Here is a 22,203-nt window from a genome sequence, read left to right as displayed (position 1 = left end):
TCCCTAATGGCCGACCTAAAGTCCCTGAAGGCCGACATGAAGGTCTTCTCTAGTGGCCTACCTGAAGGTCGACCTGAAGATCTTCCCTAAGGACCGACTTCATCAAGGTATTTCTTGATGGGCGACCTGAAGATCTTCCCTGAGACCGACCTCATCAAGGTCTTCCTCGAAGGCCAACCTAAAGGTCTTTCCCAGTGATTGACCTGAACGTCTTCCACAATGGCCAACTTGAAGGTCTTTCCTGAAGATTATTCAAAGAATGAATGACCTTCCATACTTAGCCAGATTCCATATGACAATCGTATGAACTGGAATAGTTACTCCCGACAGACCGACCTTGGTCTCGACATGCTCAACCGTTAGTCGGATTACTTGTCAAATACCCGAACCTATAAATAGGGCACTTCACTCTTTAGATTCTAGCTCGGTCTCCATACCAAGGTCGAACTCAAAACTAACTTGAGCGTCGAAGTGCTTGTTCCCTTGTGCAAGTATTTCATTGCAAAGTGGTCTTTCAACTCATTCCAATCAGCTTACCTTGACCTCTTAAGCTGGTCACTCGTTCCTCAAGGACACTCAAGCTCTTCCAAGTCATACCTCGATTGATTTTTTGCATAAACACAATCGATTTCAAGTTCTTGTGCAGACAAAGTGTGAGAGAGGAAGATGAAAATGAATCTATCTTGAAAGCTGTTATTAAATAGTTTCGTTATCCGAAACCCAGGTAGGGTCAATGCCCAACACTTCTTGTCGCTCTTGCTGCAAAGAGAATTATGCAACTTTTATTAGTTGATGTGATTTTATTATAAAATATTATAGATTTTGTATTTAACAATAATTTATTATTAATAATTAATATCAATAAAATTGTTAAAATAGAGTTATTATTATTAAATATTATAATAATAAAACTTAATGATATTTCATATCAATGAGCGTTCTAATAAAAATTATATCAAATTGTAATTTTATTTTAATTATTTATAATTTGTTAATATTAAACAAATTCTTACAATATTTACTGACCAAACCAAGCCGTTCTGAAGCAGAACTGCGCGGACCGGTTTACTCAATTTGGTCGCTTTTTCCTTGCTCAATTTGGCTTAAATAATATATTTATAAAAGTTTTATTTTTCTTTTAACATAATTTTACATTTCAAAGTTTGAAATTTCAAAATAAAAAATGTTGGATACTCTTGATTTGGAATCTAAAAATATAATTTGAGAATAAGAGATTCAATGAATAATAAATTTGTATTATATCTCAATAATATATTTGTAAGGCAGTGATGGAATAAATGTTTAATCCAATTTAAAATATTATTAATTAACTGGTTTACCTGTTTTCATTTTAATAAAAAATAAAATGAGTTTATAATATAAAATAATATAGGTTAAAAAACACATTTTGTCTCTATACTCTCATTAAAGTAACAATTTAGTCCCTCAACTTTAGTGTCCAACAATTTAGTCCCCGTACTTTTCATAAAATAACAATTTAGTCCCTGAATTTTAACTTGTAACGATTTAGTCCCTATTGTAAATTTTTTTATTAAAATTAAGTGTCAAATTTTATCATATAACAATTTAAATTACAGGACTAAATCGTTACCAACTTTAAATTACAATGACTACATTGTTACATATTAAATTCAAGGACTAAATTGTTACCAATTTGAAAGTACAAGTGCTAAATCATTATAAACTAAAGCTCTGGGACTAAATTGTTACTTTAGCGAAATTACAAGGACTAAGAGTGTTTTTTAACCAATAATATATTTATCAAAGTATTATTATTTTTTATTTGTTATTATTTTTATGTAATGGTATATTATGAAGTTTCAAAATGTAAAATCGAGTTGGAATTCCTCAAATTTACTTGAAAAAAAAAATTGAAATCAGAAACCATTAACAAAATATTGTTTTCAATATTTTTATTTTGATCGCAAAAAAGAATTTGAGAAAACAAAACTGCTAAACAAATATTTATTGAATCTAAATTTGAAAAAAAAAACACCACAGAATTTCAAATTATTTTAAAAAAATTACAAATGTTACAAAATTAAAAAATAAATATGTCAAAGGATTGAAATTTATTTAATTAATAAAAACAAAAACAAAAACAAAAACAAAATTCACGTACATGCCCTACATTTTTAAGGGTTCAGAACATTTTAAATATGATGAATCAAAATAAAATACAAAAAAAAAAAATCGTGGATGGAAATGAGATTTGAAAGAAAAGAAAAAAGAAAAAACTTGGCAAGTAAAATTGTAATTTAAAATCTAACCTAATGATATCTTATCAAAATTTCCCATGGATTATCCGTACATCGACCTGACCTAGCCACTCTTCAATGGCGACTCTCTCTGGCAGCCATTCATGTAGAAGACACAAGCTCGCTTTTCAACACAAGAGCATAATGATGATTCTTCAGTCTCCCCATTTTTGAGGGTTAGGGTTTCTGCAACTTGGAGAAATTAGGATTTCTATTCAATTTCTTCTCTCGAATCGCCAATGGCGGCCCTTAAAGCAATATCAGATGCTCTGCAACTTGTAGATTCCAAGAGAGAGAACTTGAAGAAGGCATTCGACGACCTTCAGGGCCACTCCCACCTCCTCTCTTCCTTCTCCCTCTCTTGGTCCGACCTCGATTCCCACTTCGCTTCTATCCAGAACTCTCTCACCCAGAGATTCCACGCGCTCGAGTCTTTGGAGGCGCTAGTGATTCAAAATCAACCTCAGGAGAAGGAATTTTGTTCGTCGTTGGACCTCAAAGCGGAGGACAAGAACGGACCTGATGGGGTTGAAGGTTGCGTGTCCCCTCGGCCCGAGTTGAAACGTCTCTGCGAGGGAATGGACGGTAAGGGGCTGAGGAAATTCTTGAGTGAATTACCGAAGGATCGTGAATCAGTGAGGTATGAGCTGCCGGCTGCACTTAAGTGCGCGCCGGACCAGGAAGCTCTGGTTCTGGATGCAATGGAGGGATTCGTCAATGCCAATCCTGATTCAAAGCGCAATAACTTGAAATTGGCCAATGTGAGGAGGGGCTGTATACAACTGTTGGAAACTCTGATGGATAATCGTCCAAATGTGGGCAATCATGTAACAGAAAGGGCGAAGAAATTGGCTCTGGAATGGAAACAAAGTGTTGGCAAAGATGGGAAAGATCCATTAGATGCATTGGGGTTTTTGCATTTGGTAGCAGCTTATGGATTGACATCGGAATTCGATGCCGATGAGCTTGTTGATTATTTCACTGTCATTGCTCGGTATCGGCAAGCGACAAAGCTGTGCAAAGTCGTTGGATTGGGGGATAAAGTAACTGGTAGGTTCATTCTTTTGAAACATTGTTATATAGGAAGCAGATACAATGAGTATTTTATTTTATCACGTCGGTTACATTCCCTTAATGATCATTAGTGTGCAATTTAGTTTGGAAAATGTCAAGCCAATTTGGAAGAACTTCAGGGGTGACATAGAAAAAATATAAACTTTGAAATTAGCGTATCCTAGGAGATCCATTATGGGTGCCATATTTGTTTCGGCCGTTGTTTAATCTTTATGTAGGCCATATGGTGTTGCTCGTGTCTGCATTTCTTTTCCATATTACTTTGTTTCATTAAATAAAATTGGTCAAACTGATAAATGAGTAGTTCAAAAACTGAATTTTGGCAGTGGAAAATCACAGTTTCAAAAATAGTAGGATGTTATGATGATTTATTGGGATTATTAATGAAAAATGAGACTAGTGTGTATAAGTGTATGACCAACAGGGTTTTCGTTAATAGTACTTATTGATCACAACACTCATTTGAAGCTTTATCAAAAAGGAACGCAAAAGTGGTTGTATAAATATTTAATTTTGGTTGACTATGATAAATTGAAGGAATCAATCTTTAAGCATGTGGTTGCAAGTTCTATGGGAGGGTAAATATGGGACAAGTACAATCGCAGAGATAGAGGGGTTTTCAGTATTTATATATTGCAAGCTTGCCTATACATGAATCATTGACATTCTTTGTAGCAGTTTATCTTTGGCTTGCACTTTACTGAAATTTCAATATTCTTTGTGGTGTTTTTACAGATCTTGTTCAGAAACTACTAAACAACGGAAAGCAACTTCTAGCTGTCAAATTTATCTTTGAGTTTGAGTTGACTGACAAGTTCCCACCTATTCCCATCTTAAAAGACTATGTTAAGGAGTCCAAGAAGTCGGCCAAGAATGTTTGCAAGGAAGGAAAAAACTCTCTCAGGTCACTGGTATTTACATCCAATCCGACCTTATTTACTACTTGGTTAGTTGGTGTACATTCAGCTTTAAGAGAATCGAATTGTTTCAATACTTTATTTTGTGTAAATTTTCTTGAACAGAATGAGGCTACTGCTAAAGAAGTGGGTGCATTAAAATCTGTGATCAGATTTATTGAAGAGTACAAGCTTGATTCCGATTATCCACGAGAACACCTTGAAAAGCGTATTGAACAGCTGGAGAAGCAGAAGGCCAACAGGAAGCGCCCTGCTGGAGCTTCTCCTGTTGTGGCCAAACAGAAACAGCCACAACAACCACAACAGGTGAAACAACGGTTTAAAAAACAGAAACTGCAGCTCAGAAAACCGACGCCGCAGCAGGTTCCAATTAATCGCCCACACATGGCTGTTCCAGTTGGCTCTGCAGCAAATATTGTCGGTGTTGGGAATCCGCCTTATCCCCCATACCAACAAACACATCTACCTCCTGCAGGTTTGGTAGCTGATCTTGCTGCTCCTTATCAAAAATCTCTTCTACAATCATCAGGTTTGTTACCAAACCATCCTGTTTCATATGCACAATCTCATCTACAGCCAGCAGGTTTGTTGCCAGATCATCATCCTGCTCCTTTTGAGAGCTCATCAGCTATGGCCTATGGCATGGCAGTGGCAGGCTCCACTCCAGCTATTGCCTCTTATCATGGCTCATCAGCTGAGTATTATGGTTTGTCAGGAGGCCCCATGGGTTTTCCTGTAAATGCAACCACTGCTAATTCTCACATATACCCACCAGAACCATATGCACCACCTGGGTATGGTGTGGCTATGCCACCACTTTACCATCCATCTTACTATCCCCAGTAGTTGTTTTAACTGTCTTCTGATAGATCATACTATACATTTTGGATCAGCTGGCTATGGTGGGAATATAACTATAATGTGACCATGGCATCAACCATCTTCCTATCTTTTGTAGTAGTATCTGTGACTTCATCTTGGTTTCTTATAAGTATACTTTGGACATTAACTTTTTTCCTGACTTGGCACAAATTGCCACTACCATTAGAAGGCAAAATATAATTCATTTCGGTGATCTTTCATGTAGCCTGATTCTTACCTTTCCAAATTGTTAATTTTCTCTTCAAAACTTACGTTAGTAAAGGTGTGTTTGGAAGTGCGTTTAATGTAAGTATTTTTAGTAAAAATACTTTGATTAGAAGCATGTTAGTAAGATGTACTTGATGGCAAATCACTTTGATGTTTGATGTTTGATGTTTGATGTTACACTCATTTTTAAGTGTTTCTTTGACCATCACTTAGGTCTTAAGCACTCTATAAGTGTTTTTCATAAAACACTTCTTTTTTTCTAAATGCAGTTATAACTCATTTCAAACATGATCTATAACTTGAGTTATACACAAACACAACCCATTCAGAAAAAAGGTAAGGGAAAAGATTAATGCATCTTTTTTTTTTGTCAACCAACTCTATTTCTCACTTGATATTTTTTTTAGAGTTGAAATTGTGTTATCCATTAGGAAATTCCCCATTTGAATAGGAATAGTATAGAAACAGAATACATTGTTGGTAAGACTTGAGAGTAAAGTAAAGTAAGTCACAGCATCATTCTGCATCATCCATCTGATTTTCTCAACCTTGTGATCATATTTTTTTCTCTCACATCTCTAACTCTTAAGATATGCTCTCTCTCATACATATGAATTCTTATATTATGATTGCCTTGCATAGAAAGGTTTGCAGGGTTATATTATCTTGCTGATTTGATTTCAGGGCTTGTGTTCAGCTGATTTGATTTGTATAAGAACAGGGTATTTTTTTCTTATAAATTTGTGTAAAAGTTGAATGATATACTTGTTTGATGTTAATAAATATTACTACTTTTTACATCCTGCTGAGGCAATTATGTTCTTTCTTGGATCTGAATCTTGTGGATCGCATCTCTAATGCTCAAAGGTTTGTGCTTGGTTCTAGCATTCCTGTTCATGTTTGACAATCAATTCAACTGTCTTTTTTCTCAAAAAAAAAAAAAACAAAAAATGATGAATGGAGTTCACTCAGCTTGCATATATTAATACGTGAAAAAGTTATAGGTCGGTTGCACCTGGTGCAAATTCAATAAGTATCGTTGGTCGCGTCTATTTAGTGTCGATACTCTGAAATAGTTAACTATGCTATCTATGTTAGTTTAAAAACCTACTTGAAATTAATTGACCATGTTATCCTCAAGTAGTATGTAGTTGTATCAAATTGAAAGTTGAGCTAATTAGAAACTTTGAAATAGTATAAATCATCCACCAGACAATTTTGAAAGATTGAAAATCTAAAACTTGTTTTAAGTTCAAATATTAAATAGATTTGATTTAGAATTTAAGATTTTTTTTTCTACATGAACGAGAAAAAAAAATCCTTTTTTGTTGTAATTGGCAACTGGTTCAAATCCTTAATATATATATATATATATTTTAAGTTTTAATGTAGTCTTGTATTTGCAAGGCCCACGCAACCCGCAGGTGTCATTATCAATCATTTCGTACCACCAACTCCAAATCCTTTCAGAATGTCGTTTTTACTTCGCCACGTCGATCTTTTCCCGTTTCGTTTCGCGCCAACCGCAATTTCCCGAAAGGGACACGTCACCCTTCAAAACGGCGTCGTATCGTAACATGTTGTTCGGAAAAAGGTAATTAAATTAAATATCAGGAAATCGAGAGATGCTCTGTCTCTCTGTTTAGGGTTTTTCGGTATATTCTCTCTCTCTCTCTCTTATCCATTTTTCTATATCTATCTTTAGTAGCTTCAAAAATGGCTTCTCTGTTCCTCTCCTCTTTCTCTCCCACAATTTACTCCGATTTTCCCTCTTCTTCGGATTTCTACCTGTCGGCCCAGTTCCCGCTCAGTTCTTCGAGCTCAGTCTCTAAGTTTCGGAGGAGGAGCGTGCGTGGGTTCGTTGTTCGGTCGACCCACTCGAATGCGAGACTTCTCAAGCCCAAAAGGAGGTCGAGGTTTGGCCAGATTTTGTCACCTTTTGACTGCGATGGAGATGGGGAGGATGTGGATGTTGATGATTTTAGTAGCGACGGTGATGATGATGATGTGAGTTCTTGTACTCTGTTCTCGTTGAGGTGGTAATTCTGATTTTCGGTTTCTGGAAGTGTGATGTTTCAATGGTTGTGTGTTACTGTTTGTGGGTCTGATGGTTGGTTGAATGTGGGTTCGTTTTATAAATAACTGGGGTGATGTTATGATTTTGTTTGGTTTTCGCTAATTGGAAAAAATTTCCATGGGTTTCGAGTAGTTGGATTGATTTTTCTTATGATTAGGGTCTGGACTGGGCTGTTATTGATTAGTGAAAAGTACGCATGAAGTAGAAGGAGTAATTGAACTGCGCTTCTCGATTACGTAGATTGGAAGTTCCAATGATAACGTACTTCTGGCTGTGGGATAGTGTAATCAGCTCGATTTATTGTTCAGTTGTGGTTGGGTATTGAAAAGAAAGCACTTGAAAATTCGAGGAAATGATAGCTTTAATTTGGTTGGCTGTTGTTTCCATTTCTGTTGGCGTAATTTATGAAGTGGCTTTGTTTGCCTTTCGGTTTATAGGTCTTTTTTGCGTTTATCAGTTTCTCACTATTTGCTGTCTATTGTGGGATTCTTTCATTTATAGGGTGAGTTCTCGGATGTTGAATATGATGCTAAAAGAAAAAGAGCCAAGTTGCAGAGCAGAACCAGAAACAACGGCTCACAGCGAGGTTATCTTTTGTTTATATACTTTCTGCTTCTCGTAAAGGAGCTATTGGCTCAGGTAATCTTCTTGTGCAGATAACTTGAGACATCCCAGAGAAAGCAGGGGTATAAGATCATCCAACTCTGGGAAAAGCTTTAAAGTTAAAGCCGACCACCTTGACTTTCAAGATCTCGTTAATGATACCGATAAACAAGACTTCAGTATTGAGGAGGAAGTTCGTTCTACCAGCATAAATGGGAAAGGAAAGGTGGTTCCATAAGTTTGCAACTTTATTAACCATTTCAAATTCAAATTGGTAATAAATGTTAAATGTTCATGTGTTTCCATTGATTCAGTTGATGACCAAGAAATCTATGGAAACTAGATTCCCTCGTCTAGCAGAAGAAATAGAGTTGGATGACAAATGGTTCCCTCTACTTGATTATCTTACAACGTTTGGGCTCAAGGAATCTCATTTTCTCCAAATGTATGAGAGACACATGCCTTCCCTTCAAATAAATGTTTTATCTGCACAAGAAAGGCTAGAATACCTGTTAAGCGTCGGTGTCAAGCAGAGGGATGTTAGAAGAATGCTCTTGAGGCAGCCCCAAATTCTGGAGTACACAGTAGAGAACAATTTGAAATCCCATGTTGCTTTCTTACTGAGTTTGGGAATCCCAAATTCCAGAGTGGGGCAGATAATTGCTGCTGCTCCATCTCTCTTTTCTTATAGTGTTGAGAATTCATTAAAGCCCACAGTCCGATACTTGGTCGAGGAAGTAGGCATTAAGGAAAAGGATTTGGGTAAAGTTGTGCAACTGAGTCCTCAAATCCTGGTTCAGCGGATTGATGTATCATGGAACACCAGATATATGTTTCTTTCAAAGGAAATAGGAGCACCTCGTGATAGTGTTGTGAAAATGGTAACTAAACATCCTCAACTCCTCCATTATAGCATTGATGACGGGTTGCTACCCAGGATCAATTTCCTTAGAAGTATTGGAATGCGGAATTCAGAGATCTTAAAAGTCTTAACTAGTCTTACACAGGTATTTTGCATACGTTTTCTATTTTTTTCAACATATTTTGAGAAAATGTCCCTTTGTATGTTGCCTACCATATGCATAACTGTTTTTTCTGCTCCACCTGGTAATGGTTGTACTTGTGTTCTTCTTGACTTGAAAACTTTCTCTTGCTCCAAGAAGTGGTATTAAGTTGTTTTATTCTTCTCATTTATTTGTTGCTACACCTCGGTTGCAAGCTTAATTGAGATGGTACTAGTAATTTCTTCATAAGCTCTTGTCTTATGTTCCTTAAGCTGATCTGTCGATACTGCAGGTTCTTTCTCTATCTCTGGAGGATAATTTGAAGCCCAAATATAAGTATCTGATCAACGAACTCCGTAACGAAGTGCAATCACTGACCAAATATCCAATGTATCTAAGCTTGTCCTTGGATCAAAGAATTCGGCCTCGACACAGATTTCTGGTTTCTCTTAAGAAAGCACCCAAGGGGCCATTCCCTCTAAGTTCATTGGTTCCAACTGATGAATGCTTTTGTCAGCAATGGGCTGAAACCAGCTTAGATAAGTATCTGGAATTTCGGCAGAGATTGCTATTGAAGGAGTTCGCCCAGAAATACGAAAGGAGATGATAACGTTAATAGTCATCATATCATATAACTGAACTGACTTGCTCTCACCTCGGAGTTCTTCCAGCTACTCGCATGAAAGGAAGTGCTTAGATAGATGTCACGAGTTCTCGAATCCTTTATATCTATGCAAATCCCTTTTCAGCAAGTCATCACAGTATCGCTGACTTCGGGAACATTCTAGTTGTTGTGCGGGTCGTTGATGGGCATAAAGCTGCTAACAATTTGTTTTTTCATTGCCAAAATCGGTGCAGAAACTGGTCCAATTTAGAAGTGGCAGTGATGGCTACGACCCTTTGGTAAGGCTGGAGATGGGGCAGCTGAGCTTGGCACATGCATACATACCGTAAGGTCTCATTTGAAAGTACCTTGAGTAGGACTTCTTCAACCAAACTCCTTATAATTCTTTTCCAGGATCTGCTTGATATTTGTATGGGGTTATTGATGTATGATGAGTAGATTCTGATGATCTGATCTTTTTGTGCCTTGGAAATTCTGTAGACATTTTTTGTGGCAAATTTTGGTGGGATTTTAGATATTGTAATTGACATCAATTTTGGTCTTTAAGAAATTGTTGAATATATCCCTCTTTGATGGATTACTTTTCCAAATACTCTGTATGAATTCTGATTATTTCTCTTTATTTATGCCTAATATGACCATATTTGGTAAAAATAATTGTGTTGCCTACAAGATTGAAGGACGTTATAGTCTATTAGTATTGTTTAAACTTGTATTATTAAGGTAGGCTTTTTTAGCATGTTAGGATTTTTTTTTTCTTTTTTTAGTACAAGTGGAGATGAGAGATTTAAACTTACGAGTTCTAAGTTAGAGACATGTATCAATTACCACTAAGTCAAGTTCATATTGACTAGCATGTTACAAACTTATGGGACATAGAAATCATGTTAGAATGTTAGGAACTCATGGGTATTGGACAGTTATTAATGTAAAAAAGAAGGTTAGGAACTCATGGATATATGCGAAAGTTATTAATGTAAAAATAATAATTTTGTGCCTAATAAAACTTAAACTTTTAGTATTATAGATATGTGAATTTTAAAATTTAGGATTTTATTAGGTATTTTTTAAAGTTTCGAGACTAAATTTGTAATTTAACTTGTATCAAAATATTTGAAAAAAATCATAAGAAGAGTGTTGTATTTTAGTTATTGTAATTTTATCTTAAAGGTTCATTTTTTCAAAATATTTGTTAGCATCATATATTTATAACTTCTATTTATTTTAGTTCATGCATTTTTAAAACGTCAATATTTTGGTCAAGTGACTACTTTAATCATTGTTTGCAAAGTTTAGATACAAATTAATATATGTGGAAACTTTTTATAAAACAAATTTATGATTATATTTCAAAAAAATTATCAAAATAGTATTGTGTTGAAATTGTCATAGAAAAAAATAAGATCTAAAATAAGATCTAAAATAAAATGAATGGACAAAATGACAACTTTTTAAAAGTACATATAAACTAGTATTTAGACATAATATTTTTCATGTCTTTCCATTAAACGTGTTTTATTAGTGGTTTTAATTTTACATTATTAGTTTATTGATGTGTTAATAAAGTATTATTCATTTAAATGGTACATAGAATTAAAACTTGAATGAAAGTTAAAATTATCAAAATTAAGTTAAAAAATACTTTGGATCCCATTTGTAACTATTTATTCCCTTAATTCTAAATTGGCAATAATTTAACCTTTTAATTTTAATATGTAATAATTTAACTTAAAGTGTGTCAATTTAGTGAAATTTTTATTGTTAAGATTTGAAGATTTTTTTTTTCAATTTGTCTCTTATTTTTTTCTCTTACAAATTTATTTTCATCCAGCTTTTTTTCTCTATACTTAACTGAAATCTTTTATCTCTTAAACTTTCCTTACCTCAGCTCCTTACTTTTATTTCTAATTCTTTACGGTGCTCTCTAACTTATTTCTTCATTTTTTTAATCTCTCCATGCGGAGAAATTTGAAATTTTGACCGCTCCCATAATTCACTTTGGATTTATGACTCCATTTTGACAAAATCTAATCTATGACCCCATTCTTCCTTATTTATTAATAATTTCATAATTTTTAAATGTAAAATTACCGTAGTACCCTCATGTTTCAAAATCAACATCTCCCCCCACAAATCTCTTTACAAATTTTTATTCCCTCCACAAATTTCTCACAATAATTAATTCCAACCCTAAAAAATCTAACTTTTAAAAAAATATCTAACTCAAATAGTAAATTAAAAGTTTAATATGGAAAAAATAAAAAAAAGTACATAATTACATAATTTGGGCGAATTTAATTACAAAAAAAAGTCAAGATTACAAAAATTTGAGACAATATTGCATTAAATGCTCAAGATTTAATTGATAACAATAGGGCCAAGAAGAGAGAAAAAGAGAGAAAATGCAAAAAAAAAAAATCTGGAAATTGGGATCCCGGTCCGGGATTGAACCATCCCGGACCAGGTTACTATTCGGTCCAGGATTCTGCAATCCCGGTCCGAGATGGTTCAATCCCGGACCGGGATCCTTCTAACTCGGATCCTCCCATCCCAGTTCGAGATCCCAAATTCCAGATTTTTTTTTTTTTTGCGTTTTCTCTCTCTTAATTCCAGTTTCTTTTAGCCCTTATTGTCAAAAAGTGGGAAGGCATCACAAATTAGTTTTTTTTTTTTTTAAATGGGTCAAAAATATTATATAATGGGAGTAGAAATCCCAATTTCCCTCCCTACAGCTTCTCTCAAAATTTTTACCTTGAAATTTTTATACCTCTTTCTATAACTTTTTTCTCTCCTTAAATTTTTTTTTTCATCTCTCTAACTTTTCTTCTCTCTTTGAAAGTTTGTCCCTCTCTTTTTAATGTTTGTTTAATTTTTTTTAAATCTCTCTTACTGACTTTTTTTTATCTTCCACTCCAACTTCTTTCTTTAAATTTTTTTACTGTCTGTTCTCTCTAGGTCTTTTATATCTCTTTCTCTAACTTTTTCTCCATAATTATTTTTTCCTCTCACTAACTTTTTTCTCTCTCTAAATTTTCTCTTTAAAATTTGTCCTAATTTTTTTTTCTCTCAAATCTTTTTGCTCTCTTTTGATTTCTCTCTGACCCTCCCTCTTTCTAATTTTTTTTCTTTCTTTAAAATTTCGTCTCTATCTACACTCCTAACATTTTTCTCTCCGTAAAATTTTTGTTCCTTACTTTTTTTTCTCTTTTAAATTACTTTTATACCTTTTTCTCCAAATTTTGTGTCATTTTCGCTCAAGTTTTTGTCCTCGTTAAAGTTTTCTCTCTAAAATCTCTTACCTCTTTCTCTCATTTACTTTTCCTCTCCAAAATTTGTATATCTCATTTCTCATAATTTCTTTCTCTCCCTCTTAAATTTTTTAAATGTTATATTTCTTTTTTGTGTCTAGTTTTTTAAAATTATTTCACTTTTTGTTCTCTAAAATTTAAGTTCTCTCTCTTTTAAACCTTTTTATCTCCAAAATTTTTCAATTATCTTCTACCTTTTCTTCACTAAAGTTTTTCCCTCGGACCGTTTTCTCCCTTTTTTTTTCTATCATTCTTTAAAATTTTTTACATTGCTCTAGATTCTCTCTATAAAATTTTTGTACCTGTTGCTTTAACGTTTCCTCTCTAAAATTCTTGTCATTCTTGTTAAGGTGTAATTGACATATATCTCCAACCATGAGGTATATGAATTTTATCTAATATTATTATCTTTCTATCATTTTTCTCTCTTTAAAATTTTCCCTCTCTAATTTTTATTCTCTCTAAAATAATTGTATAGATGCTTTTCGCTCTAAGGTTTTTTTTCCATCTCTTTTTTAACCCTTTTTCCTCTAGATTTTTTTGTTAATCTCTTTCTCTCTCTTTTTTGGCTCTAACTTCTTTTTTTTTTTCCCCTAAAATTGGTTACACTTCTCTAATTTTCTTTATGTCTCTTCTCGCTGACTAATTTTTTTCTCCAAAGTTTTAAACTTCAGCGATGGATCAACAACACTTATTTCAAGCCTCAGAGAACAAAATGTATTTTTTTTAATTATAGCACATTTATAAATATTTCTGGTAAGTAATGTATTTTCCTACCATCCAAAAAAAAAAAGTATTTTCCATGTCTCATTTTCTTATGTGTTCTCGAGAACTAAATAAGTAAAAATCCCTACAGAAGTATTTGTCCAAATCTCTAAATTGGGCTTTAACGACCCGAGCCCCAAAAATTCGCCGGGAAAATTGCGATCAGTCGGCGCCGGAAAATGCCTCCACAGTTTCCGACTGCTATTTCTTCCGATTCTGATGTACCTACACGAAACCCATTCGAGTACTTCACTGATTCCGTCACTTTTCCTGATTTTCGTACGGCGTTCTGTCTCTTCATCTGATTAGGGCCTTTGAATTTCGTCATGAGTTGCTCACGGATTCGTAAAGAATCCGAAAAGCCGAACCTAAATTGGGAAGAGGCATTGAGGCAGTATCAAAATGTTATGGCTTCAGAATCCGAGGCTGTTAAAGTGAAAGCCACAGTCAAATTGGCTAATCTCTCTCAATGTGCCCCGGAGAATATCTTGAACAGCACTATACCCATTATCGCTAAGCATCTTGGAGATAACCCCATCACTAATTCGAGCCAGTCCATGCAAGGAGCTGCAGCATATTGTCTAAGACGCATATCTTGTCGAGGTGATGATGGTACGTTAGCCATGGCGGTAGGTAATTCCGGCGCTTTAGAGTCTTTGCTGAGGTTGTTGCCATATTCTAACGGTGGTTTCCGGAAGATTCTAGTTAAATGTGTTTGGAGTGTTGTTACTTTTGGTAAAACTAGTCGTGTGATTATAGCTAGGAATGGGGGTTTGGAAGTTATTATTGGTATGTTGGATTCTGTGATTGATGCTTCTAGAAGATATTTATTGGAGATTTTGAGTGCATTGGCACTATTGAGAGAGGTTAGGAAGGCCCTTATAAGTTTAAGAGGCCTCCCCTTTCTTGTGGAAGCTGCTAGATGCGGCTGCTTGGCCTCCAGAGAAAGAGCTTGCCAAGCAATTGGGTTACTTGCAATTACAAAGCGTGGAAGACGCATGCTTTTTGAGCTGGGAGTGGTGCCGGTGCTTATCGAGCTATTTCGTGGAGGGGATTGCACAACAAAACTTGTAGCAGGTAATTCCCTGGGAATAGTTTCAGCTCATGTAGCCTACATTAGGCCCGTTGCACAAGCTGGGGCTATCCCTTTGTTTGCTGATCTTCTTCAGTGGCCTAACCACCCTATTGGTAAGGAGATTGCTGAGGACGTCTTCTGTCTCTTAGCTGTTGCTGAGGAGAATGCAGTTGTAATTTCTGATCATTTAGTGAGAATTCTTAAAGAAGGTGATGATGAAGCAAAGGCTGCAGCTGCTGACGTTTTGTGGGATCTTTCAGGGTATAAGTACTCCATATCAACAGCACATAATTCAGGTGCCATTCCAGTTATGGTGGATCTATTACAGGACAGGAATAATGAAGTGAGGGAAAAAGTCTCTGGAGCTATAGCCCAATTAAGTTATAATGAGATTGATAGGGCTGCACTTGCTGATGCAGGGGCAATTGAACGATTAATCGAACTGTTGCAAGATGAGTTAGAAGAGCTGAAAGATAATGCTGCTGAGGCCCTTATAAATTTTTCTGAAGACCTCTTTTACTGTGGTAGAGTATCTGAAGCAGTCAGCACTCCTGCTTTCCGGAATATGCAGGAAAGAATGACCCATATTCGCACTACTGAACAGCACAGTATGAGGTCCCTGCGTCAAATGGGAATTGACCAACTTACAAGGGATCCAGATCTGTAACTTTCTCCTGTGGTACTACTTTCATCATAGGTCTTTGTAATCTAAAAAGAATGCTCTCATACACCATACACCAGATATGAATACAAATTTAGATAGATGCATTGCACTTTATTTTCTTAAAGATAAAATTAGGACATAAATATGTTAGGAACACATTTATAACTAACTTGTTTCAATGTTTTCATGATCAATTATTTACATTTCAAATTAAGATATTTCCATTTCAAATACAGCATGAGAAAAATGAATTATTCCTGTTTGAGTTGGAGTAATTTATGACATTCTAGATGATTCAAATATCTTATAAGAAAAATATTAATTTAAGCATGCCCCTAGAGCTTTGAATCTTTAGCTCTCGATTTTAATTTTGGGTGGATCTTTGCTTTGCAAATATGTTTTTTTCTTCTGTAAGAAATTCCCAAGTTTACTTCTTCAATGAAGATTCATCAGAATGTAGCTAGTGATAATTACAGGACTTGATCCCTTCATTTTGGTATTATACTCCTTTCTATCAGCATTAATCTCTCTCTCTCTCTCTCTCTCTCTCTCTCTCTTTTGAAATAATTATTATCATATCGTGAGTTCTTCTTTCTAACTTCAATCTACGGGAAACTTTAATGATTGGCAGAGTTGGGACCATGCGTTTCTTTCACAAGTCATTCTTGCTGTGGTCCTTAGTCATTGGATTGAGGACAAGAGGGTTTGGGTACTGTACTCTTCTAGTGTTTTTATGTGAACCTTCTTTTTCTCTACCTTAATTCCCTCTTCCTTGATTAATTATCTCGATCTCCTTTTGAAGTTTTAGAAATTGGAGGTTCCCAAAAAGTATGAAATTCTTTTTGACTAGTGGCCCATGAGCGAATTAAGACTGTGAACACTATTTAGAGGTTTATCCTTTGTTTGTTTCTCCAGTGGTCCATATTGTGTAGGGAGTCAACAAAGGACTAGAATCATTGATTGTGGCACAACTCTTTTTCCGGCACAATATGGGGCAGATTCTTGCAAATGTTTGGGTTCAACCTCACTTCTAATTTGGATTTTAGTGGGTTATTCGAGGATGGAGGATAATTTCTTTGGCTAATTTTTTATTTTATTATTATTATTTTTTTCTATTTTATGGTGTACTCAACTGGAGAAATTGGAAGATTTTTTAGGACATTATCAGGTCGAGGAAATTGTGGAGCTATGCATTTCAGTGCCTTCATTTGGGCTTTGGTTGCTAGTTTCTTCCATAATATTCCTCTTTTCTGTTTGAATTATTGTTTGTTTGATATTTAAGGTTTCTATTTGTAGAGGTGGGTTTGAATTCTTATTTTTTGTTTGCTATATACATCCCGGGGCCGCTTTTGTTTGTTACACTTTGTTTTCAATCAATCAATAAATAAATTTTAAAGTTTTATTCTCTTAAGAAAAAAATTATTGATCTATCAAATTTTTAAAAGATGAAAAAAAACTCTGCTGAGTTTTTGAAAGGCACTCCACCCAGAGTTTTTATAGGAGAGGAAACAGTTCATGAATATTTTGGGCAAGAGCTCCATGGAGAAGCTACAAAGAAAAGTATCCCAAGATTTGGGTCCTTTTATTCATCTTGAAAAATTCATCTATTACTCTCTGGTCAAACCTCCTACAAAATTTCTCTTATAGGGCTAGACTAAAGAACTCCAGCTTTCTTCTTAAAATTGTTCCACAATTAAATTAATCATGCTGTTTATACTTTATACTGAAATGTCATACTCCAGCTAATTCTAGACGTGCTATGAAGCCTCCACCATAAGGATCTGGAGAAGTGCCGAGAAAAGATCAAATGGCTAGCATTTTTCATCTGTTTTACAGGGGATATAACAGTTCGGGTGGAGACCCTTGTGAGGATTTCTTGCTTCTAATCTGAGATTTCTACTCAGTCCTTCAAGAATCTTTCCATAGAGCCTTGAATAATGCTGTAGGCACAGAGTGATCTGCACAAGCTTGCAGAAAAGAGACTTGCACATAAAATTACCTGAAGGATCTATTTTACAAACTTCACGGCCCTCCAAATTTCAAAAAGCAACATTTTCCGGTTCCTGCAGAAGGTTTGTCCATTCCACTATTTAGAAGTAATGTCAAGTCCCAATGATTGTAGTGTTGGTCTCAAGACTGTTGAATTGAGGAGTCTCTGCTACCTGTCGATGCATAAAGTTTAGGAAAGATGGTTGCCAACACGCTATCTTTTATTATCCACACATCTTCCCAAAATTTTACCATCTACACCAACTCTGAAGGTAAAAAATTCAATCAGATTGTTTGGAAGTTTCAAAATATGCATCCATGGGTTGCAGCTGCTGGCTTTACTTCTTTTTAATTGTTAGCCATCCAAAATCTTCCTTGCTGTACTTACTACTCATAATTTCATGCCATAAGAGATCTTGCTTCAGAAGCCATTTGATTATGAGAGAAGTATTCATAACTGGTGTATTGCCAATACACAAAACTTCTGCTTCTTAAGGAAGGGAGACAATGTCTTAATTAATAAGATTACATCTTCCATCAAGGTCTGCCCCTTCACATAGGAGAAAATCTCTCAAAATTTTATCAATTTTTTTAGCCACACTTACCAGAGCCTTAAAAACCGATGAATAGTAGTTTGGGATGCTAACAAGAATGGCTTGGATCAACACGAATCTTTTTCTCGTAGAAGAATAAATTTTCTTCCGTTTTTGAACTCCTTCCTGAATTTTCCCTAAACAGGTATCCGAAAGTCCTGGTGAGTTGCCGCCTATCAGTAAACCCAGATACTTTAGAGGCCAATCCTCCACTACACAAGAGTAAGTATCTGCCACATACCTTCTTCACTATTTTGTTGATCCCACCTTTGTAATTGTGCAAGTTGACCCTCAAATGGGAGCTGACTACTTTAAACCAATTGCTCTGTCAAAAGGAGAGAAACTAGTGTATCATCTGCAAACTGCATAGTTTAATGATCAGGTCTCTCTTGATGTTGAAACCCTCTATAAAACCAGTCTTGAAGGCTCTCGAGAGCAGTCTACTTAGCCAATCAGCTGTAGTCTCTAAGTTTAATCAAATTTTGTTTCCATTAAAATACAATAGGCGGAGGTTGCAATTCAGTCATAGATTTACATGAAAGAATTCTAAAAGAATAATTTAAATATTGTAATGTGACAATTTAAATTTTGAGAACTGTTGATAATTTAATGCTTACTGAAGTGGAAAGTTTTTAGTTCAGCTCTCGATATCCTACTGTCAAAGCTCCAAGCTGAGTAATAATTCAGCAGGATATGAAATCTAGTTGCACCTCGTGCACATGCATAATATATGAAAAAAGTGAAAGGTCCCTCCCTACCCCCACCACCACTCCCAATGCTAATATCATAGGTTTTGGTTGATATGGAAATTATTGATTTATACTGACATTTAGGTTTTCAACTGAATTTTCATATGAAATTCTTCGAGTTCTTATCAGAGTTTCTTTTTTGGCTGATAGCCTCTTGCCACGTGGAAAGTAGGTCTCTTGAGCCGTTCTTAAATGAAAGGGATAAGTACCAGGTATTATTCAAATGCATTTCTAAAATAGAGTTGCAGGATTCAACACGAATAGTTGGATAGTTAAATCCCCTTCCCAGTTGGCTGCCCTATAGACTATAGAGGACACAAGAAGCTTCTTTAATGGACCTGCTGCTTCCATATGGAAATAAAAAACTTTAAAAGGAATGTGGTTTTTTCCTCTTGATTCTGGCTCCGGGGAAGGTTAATACTATGGAGAAGATTCCAAAGAATTCCTGCTACATTTTTCTTTTCTTTCAATCTTCTACTCTGCAAAAAGGGCTTTCAGGATCAGAGGGCATTTGTTTTTTGTTCTGTTCGTTTAGCTCTTCTTGCTGGAAGCTTTTGGGATGCATTGTTATTTCCATGAAGACTGTAAATGTACCATCTCTCATGTTGTGTTGTCATTTGTTCAAAGATGAGGCTGAAGTTCTTTGCAGTAATTCCATTAAGGATCTTTTGTAGGAAATTCGGATGGAAAGAAATAGAAAGACCTTTTTATGGTTAGCTAGCTTAGAAGTCTCAGTGATTTTGAGACCTTAGACAATTTCTTGCTTCTAGTTGGTATTTTCTTTAAAAAAACTTCTGATATTATATTTATAGTCATTTTTCTGTTCTTGCCAATTGGGATGCATTTTTCTAAGCTCATTAGCTGCAAGGGATGTTTCTTATCTTCCTCTTTTGTATTTAACCATTTCTTCGTAATGTATTACCTTATCCAAAAAAAGGGGGGAAAAAGAGAGCCTGCTAAATTAGGACATGGTTCATGTTAATGGTTGCAAGCCCAAGAATGAAAAACTATTTTTCATCAATGTTAGGCCACCTACGTAAAACTTAATATCCTACAAATTTCTTTGATAAACGTAGTTGTGCACAAGCTGACTCGGGCCCACATGGATATTACAAAGAATCTTTATTGATGTGGACACCTTTAATGATCACAAGTCGCATGATAATATACCACTCTGAAATTCACTAAAAGAAACACTGAAACACTACAATAAACATACAGGAAAACTTTCTTAGGATCTGTCGAAGATTTTTTGAATTCATTTATTTTAGGGTTGGATTTTGCTTTGGTTTTGGCACATTTCATGATGATATAGTTTGTTGTTAATAGGTTGCACTTCAAAATTTTAGCAAGTTTGGATTTATAAAGTCAGAATTGAGAACCCTACATCTATGTAAATGTGTCTGAATCGTGCAAATGAATTAGTTATAAAACTTGAACGATGTATTATAATTAGTGTTTGATTCTAGGATTATTCGTGAAAATTACTGTTTAGGAATTTTGGGGGTGTCATTTCATTTATCAATGACCATCTAGGCGTCCAAAATGGCGATGCACTCGCTGTAAATGACATATAGGCAGCCAACTTTCTCTAAGCTATTTACAAATATCAAAGATCAGAGACATAAATCAAAAGTTGAAATGTTCTGCATGGGAGAGGGATAGCTGCATAATTTCTGAAGTATCTGAATGATTTTTCAGCTTTTGTTAGATCGCCATCCCTCGAGTTAAAAGGAAAAACAATATCCATGAAAAGGAAAGAAGAAAAGCAGCCATGGCACCATAACTAAACTACTGCCATCTTCAGAAAGGTTTTCTGTTTGGATTTTGGTTTGTGTTTGCAGGTCTGTGACTCCATCCGATCCCGAGGCGTTTTTACTGTAACACAACTACTTGTTTGGCCGTCCCCCCACATCAGTGGCAGCAGAGCAGCTGAGGAGATGTGAATATAATATGCCATGGAAGTAGCTGCCACAGCCTCCAATGGCATCCTAGGAGGAGTCGTACACACACAGCATGCAGTGCCCAAATCTGCACTGTTTCATCAGCTAAGCTTCTTTCCACACACATATCCTATTCTCATTCTTTTTAATTATATGTGACATGATAGCAACTCCATGTTTAGATCTCCAGTGAAGAGAGAGAAGGAAATCTATTACTTTTATTCTCCTATGTTTTTTTCCTCCGATCTCAACTAATACGAAGGAATAGTTGCTTGACCCTACAATATTTTATAGTTTAGAAACTCATAGTATATTAACATCTTACAGTGGTTTGAATCAATTTCTCTTTTTGAGTCTATTGCTCCATATTCTCTATATTTCTCTTCTTTCAGTTTTTGTGACAACTTACTTTTGTGTACGATCTTATATTTACAATATAGTTAATTTTGGCCATTCTCTTAATATACTTCTTGAGGTTAGGAAAATCCTTTATTGGATCATAGTTAGCATTTCAGATTGTGCCTTTGACTAAGGATGAGTTTGGTATAACTTTTAGAGTAATGAAAAGTGTTTCTATACTTTATTTGATCACAATAAGTATGTCTCATCGTGTCCTACACTTTATTTGTATGACACATGCCACGAAATTAATAGTGAGTTTGGTATGATTTTTGAAACAGTAAAAATTGCTATAATTTAAAATTTTTATAGTGTTAAATTTTACAGATAAAAATAAGCACTCAAGAGCATTTTCACAAGAAGCTTTTAGTCATGATTCCTCCAAAAATGATTATATAGGAAAAGTATCACTCTGAAAAACTCATTTCAAGCACAACCTAAATCGACATTAGTTTCTCAATTTCTTGAGTGGAAGCACTAACGAAGTATGAACCACACAATGGCAACAAATGACGGTGAATGCTTCAACTATTGTCAACCAATAGTAAGAAAGAGAGATTCATCCCATTGACCAGTAATCGAGCTATATGACGTCAGATGATCGGGAAGGGGTCGTAAAAGATGGAGAAAGAAGGTGAAGGGGTGGAGTTAGAATCCCATAAGAGGACATGGAGGAAAGGAATAGAGGGAGTGTGGAAGAGGATGAATGCTTGAAAATGTGGTGCAATGTGTAGTGGTGGATTTTGGAGATTTGGAAGTTAGCTGTAAGAATATTGTATGTCATAAGGAGAAGGTGGGGCTTTAGGTTCACTCATTGGTCAATGGACTCGTGGTGTTACAAACAAACTTCCAAACCCTAAAATCCAACAAGGTATCATTGAGTTCTCTTTTCAATCCAACTATTCTACGACAAAACTCATAACCCTTTTCCTTTTCATTTTCATTTCCATGTGGCTTTTTGTAGGTGTTTACATTAAAATCAGTTTTTTTTTTTTTAAATTAATTTTATGAACAAAGTCCAATGCCAAAGAGAGGGAACAATGAAGGGTA

General features: G+C 35.2%; 3 protein-coding genes across 11 annotated transcripts; all 3 read left to right on the top strand.

The window, feature by feature from the left end:
* The first annotated feature begins 2,304 nt into the window (after positions 1-2,304).
* Positions 2,305-6,159, top strand: LOC111010469 (FRIGIDA-like protein 1). The gene is made up of 3 exons (XM_022283917.1): positions 2,305-3,329; positions 4,089-4,264; positions 4,376-6,159. The coding sequence occupies exons 1-3, from the start codon at positions 2,519-2,521 to the stop codon at positions 5,114-5,116; spliced, it is 1,728 nt and encodes a 575-aa protein (XP_022139609.1). The 5' UTR covers positions 2,305-2,518; the 3' UTR covers positions 5,117-6,159.
* An 825-nt stretch (positions 6,160-6,984) lies between these two features.
* On the top strand, positions 6,985-10,258 carry LOC111010507 (Mitochondrial transcription termination factor family protein). Its single transcript, XM_022283966.2, has 5 exons — positions 6,985-7,366; positions 7,938-8,022; positions 8,093-8,265; positions 8,354-9,046; positions 9,336-10,258. Exons 1-5 carry the CDS (start codon positions 7,076-7,078, stop codon positions 9,648-9,650), a joined length of 1,557 nt encoding a protein of 518 aa, XP_022139658.1. The 5' UTR covers positions 6,985-7,075; the 3' UTR covers positions 9,651-10,258.
* A 3,547-nt stretch (positions 10,259-13,805) lies between these two features.
* Positions 13,806-21,120, top strand: LOC111010437 (ARM repeat superfamily protein). 9 transcript variants are annotated; one of them, XR_015789081.1, is made up of 3 exons: positions 13,806-15,495; positions 18,208-18,284; positions 20,513-21,120. XR_015789081.1 is itself a non-coding variant. In XM_022283871.2 (2 exons), exon 1 carries the CDS (start codon positions 14,068-14,070, stop codon positions 15,481-15,483), a length of 1,416 nt encoding a protein of 471 aa, XP_022139563.1. In that variant the 5' UTR covers positions 13,806-14,067; the 3' UTR covers positions 15,484-15,495; positions 20,513-21,120. The 9 variants fall into 9 exon arrangements, 2 of the variants coding, with proteins under 2 accessions (XP_022139563.1, XP_087976415.1); XR_015789080.1 differs by having other exon boundaries at positions 13,807-17,552; XR_015789078.1 differs by having other exon boundaries at positions 13,807-17,552; positions 18,962-21,120.
* Positions 21,121-22,203: the final 1,083 nt, after the last annotated feature.

Source organism: Momordica charantia (assembly GCF_013281855.1).
Source record: "Momordica charantia cultivar OHB3-1 chromosome 11 unlocalized genomic scaffold, Mcharantia_2.0 BLBB01000011.1, whole genome shotgun sequence".
Taxonomy (NCBI): domain Eukaryota; kingdom Viridiplantae; phylum Streptophyta; class Magnoliopsida; order Cucurbitales; family Cucurbitaceae; genus Momordica; species Momordica charantia.
The sequence above is the reverse complement of the archived record's forward strand: the minus strand, read 5'-3'. Positions and strand labels throughout refer to the sequence as shown.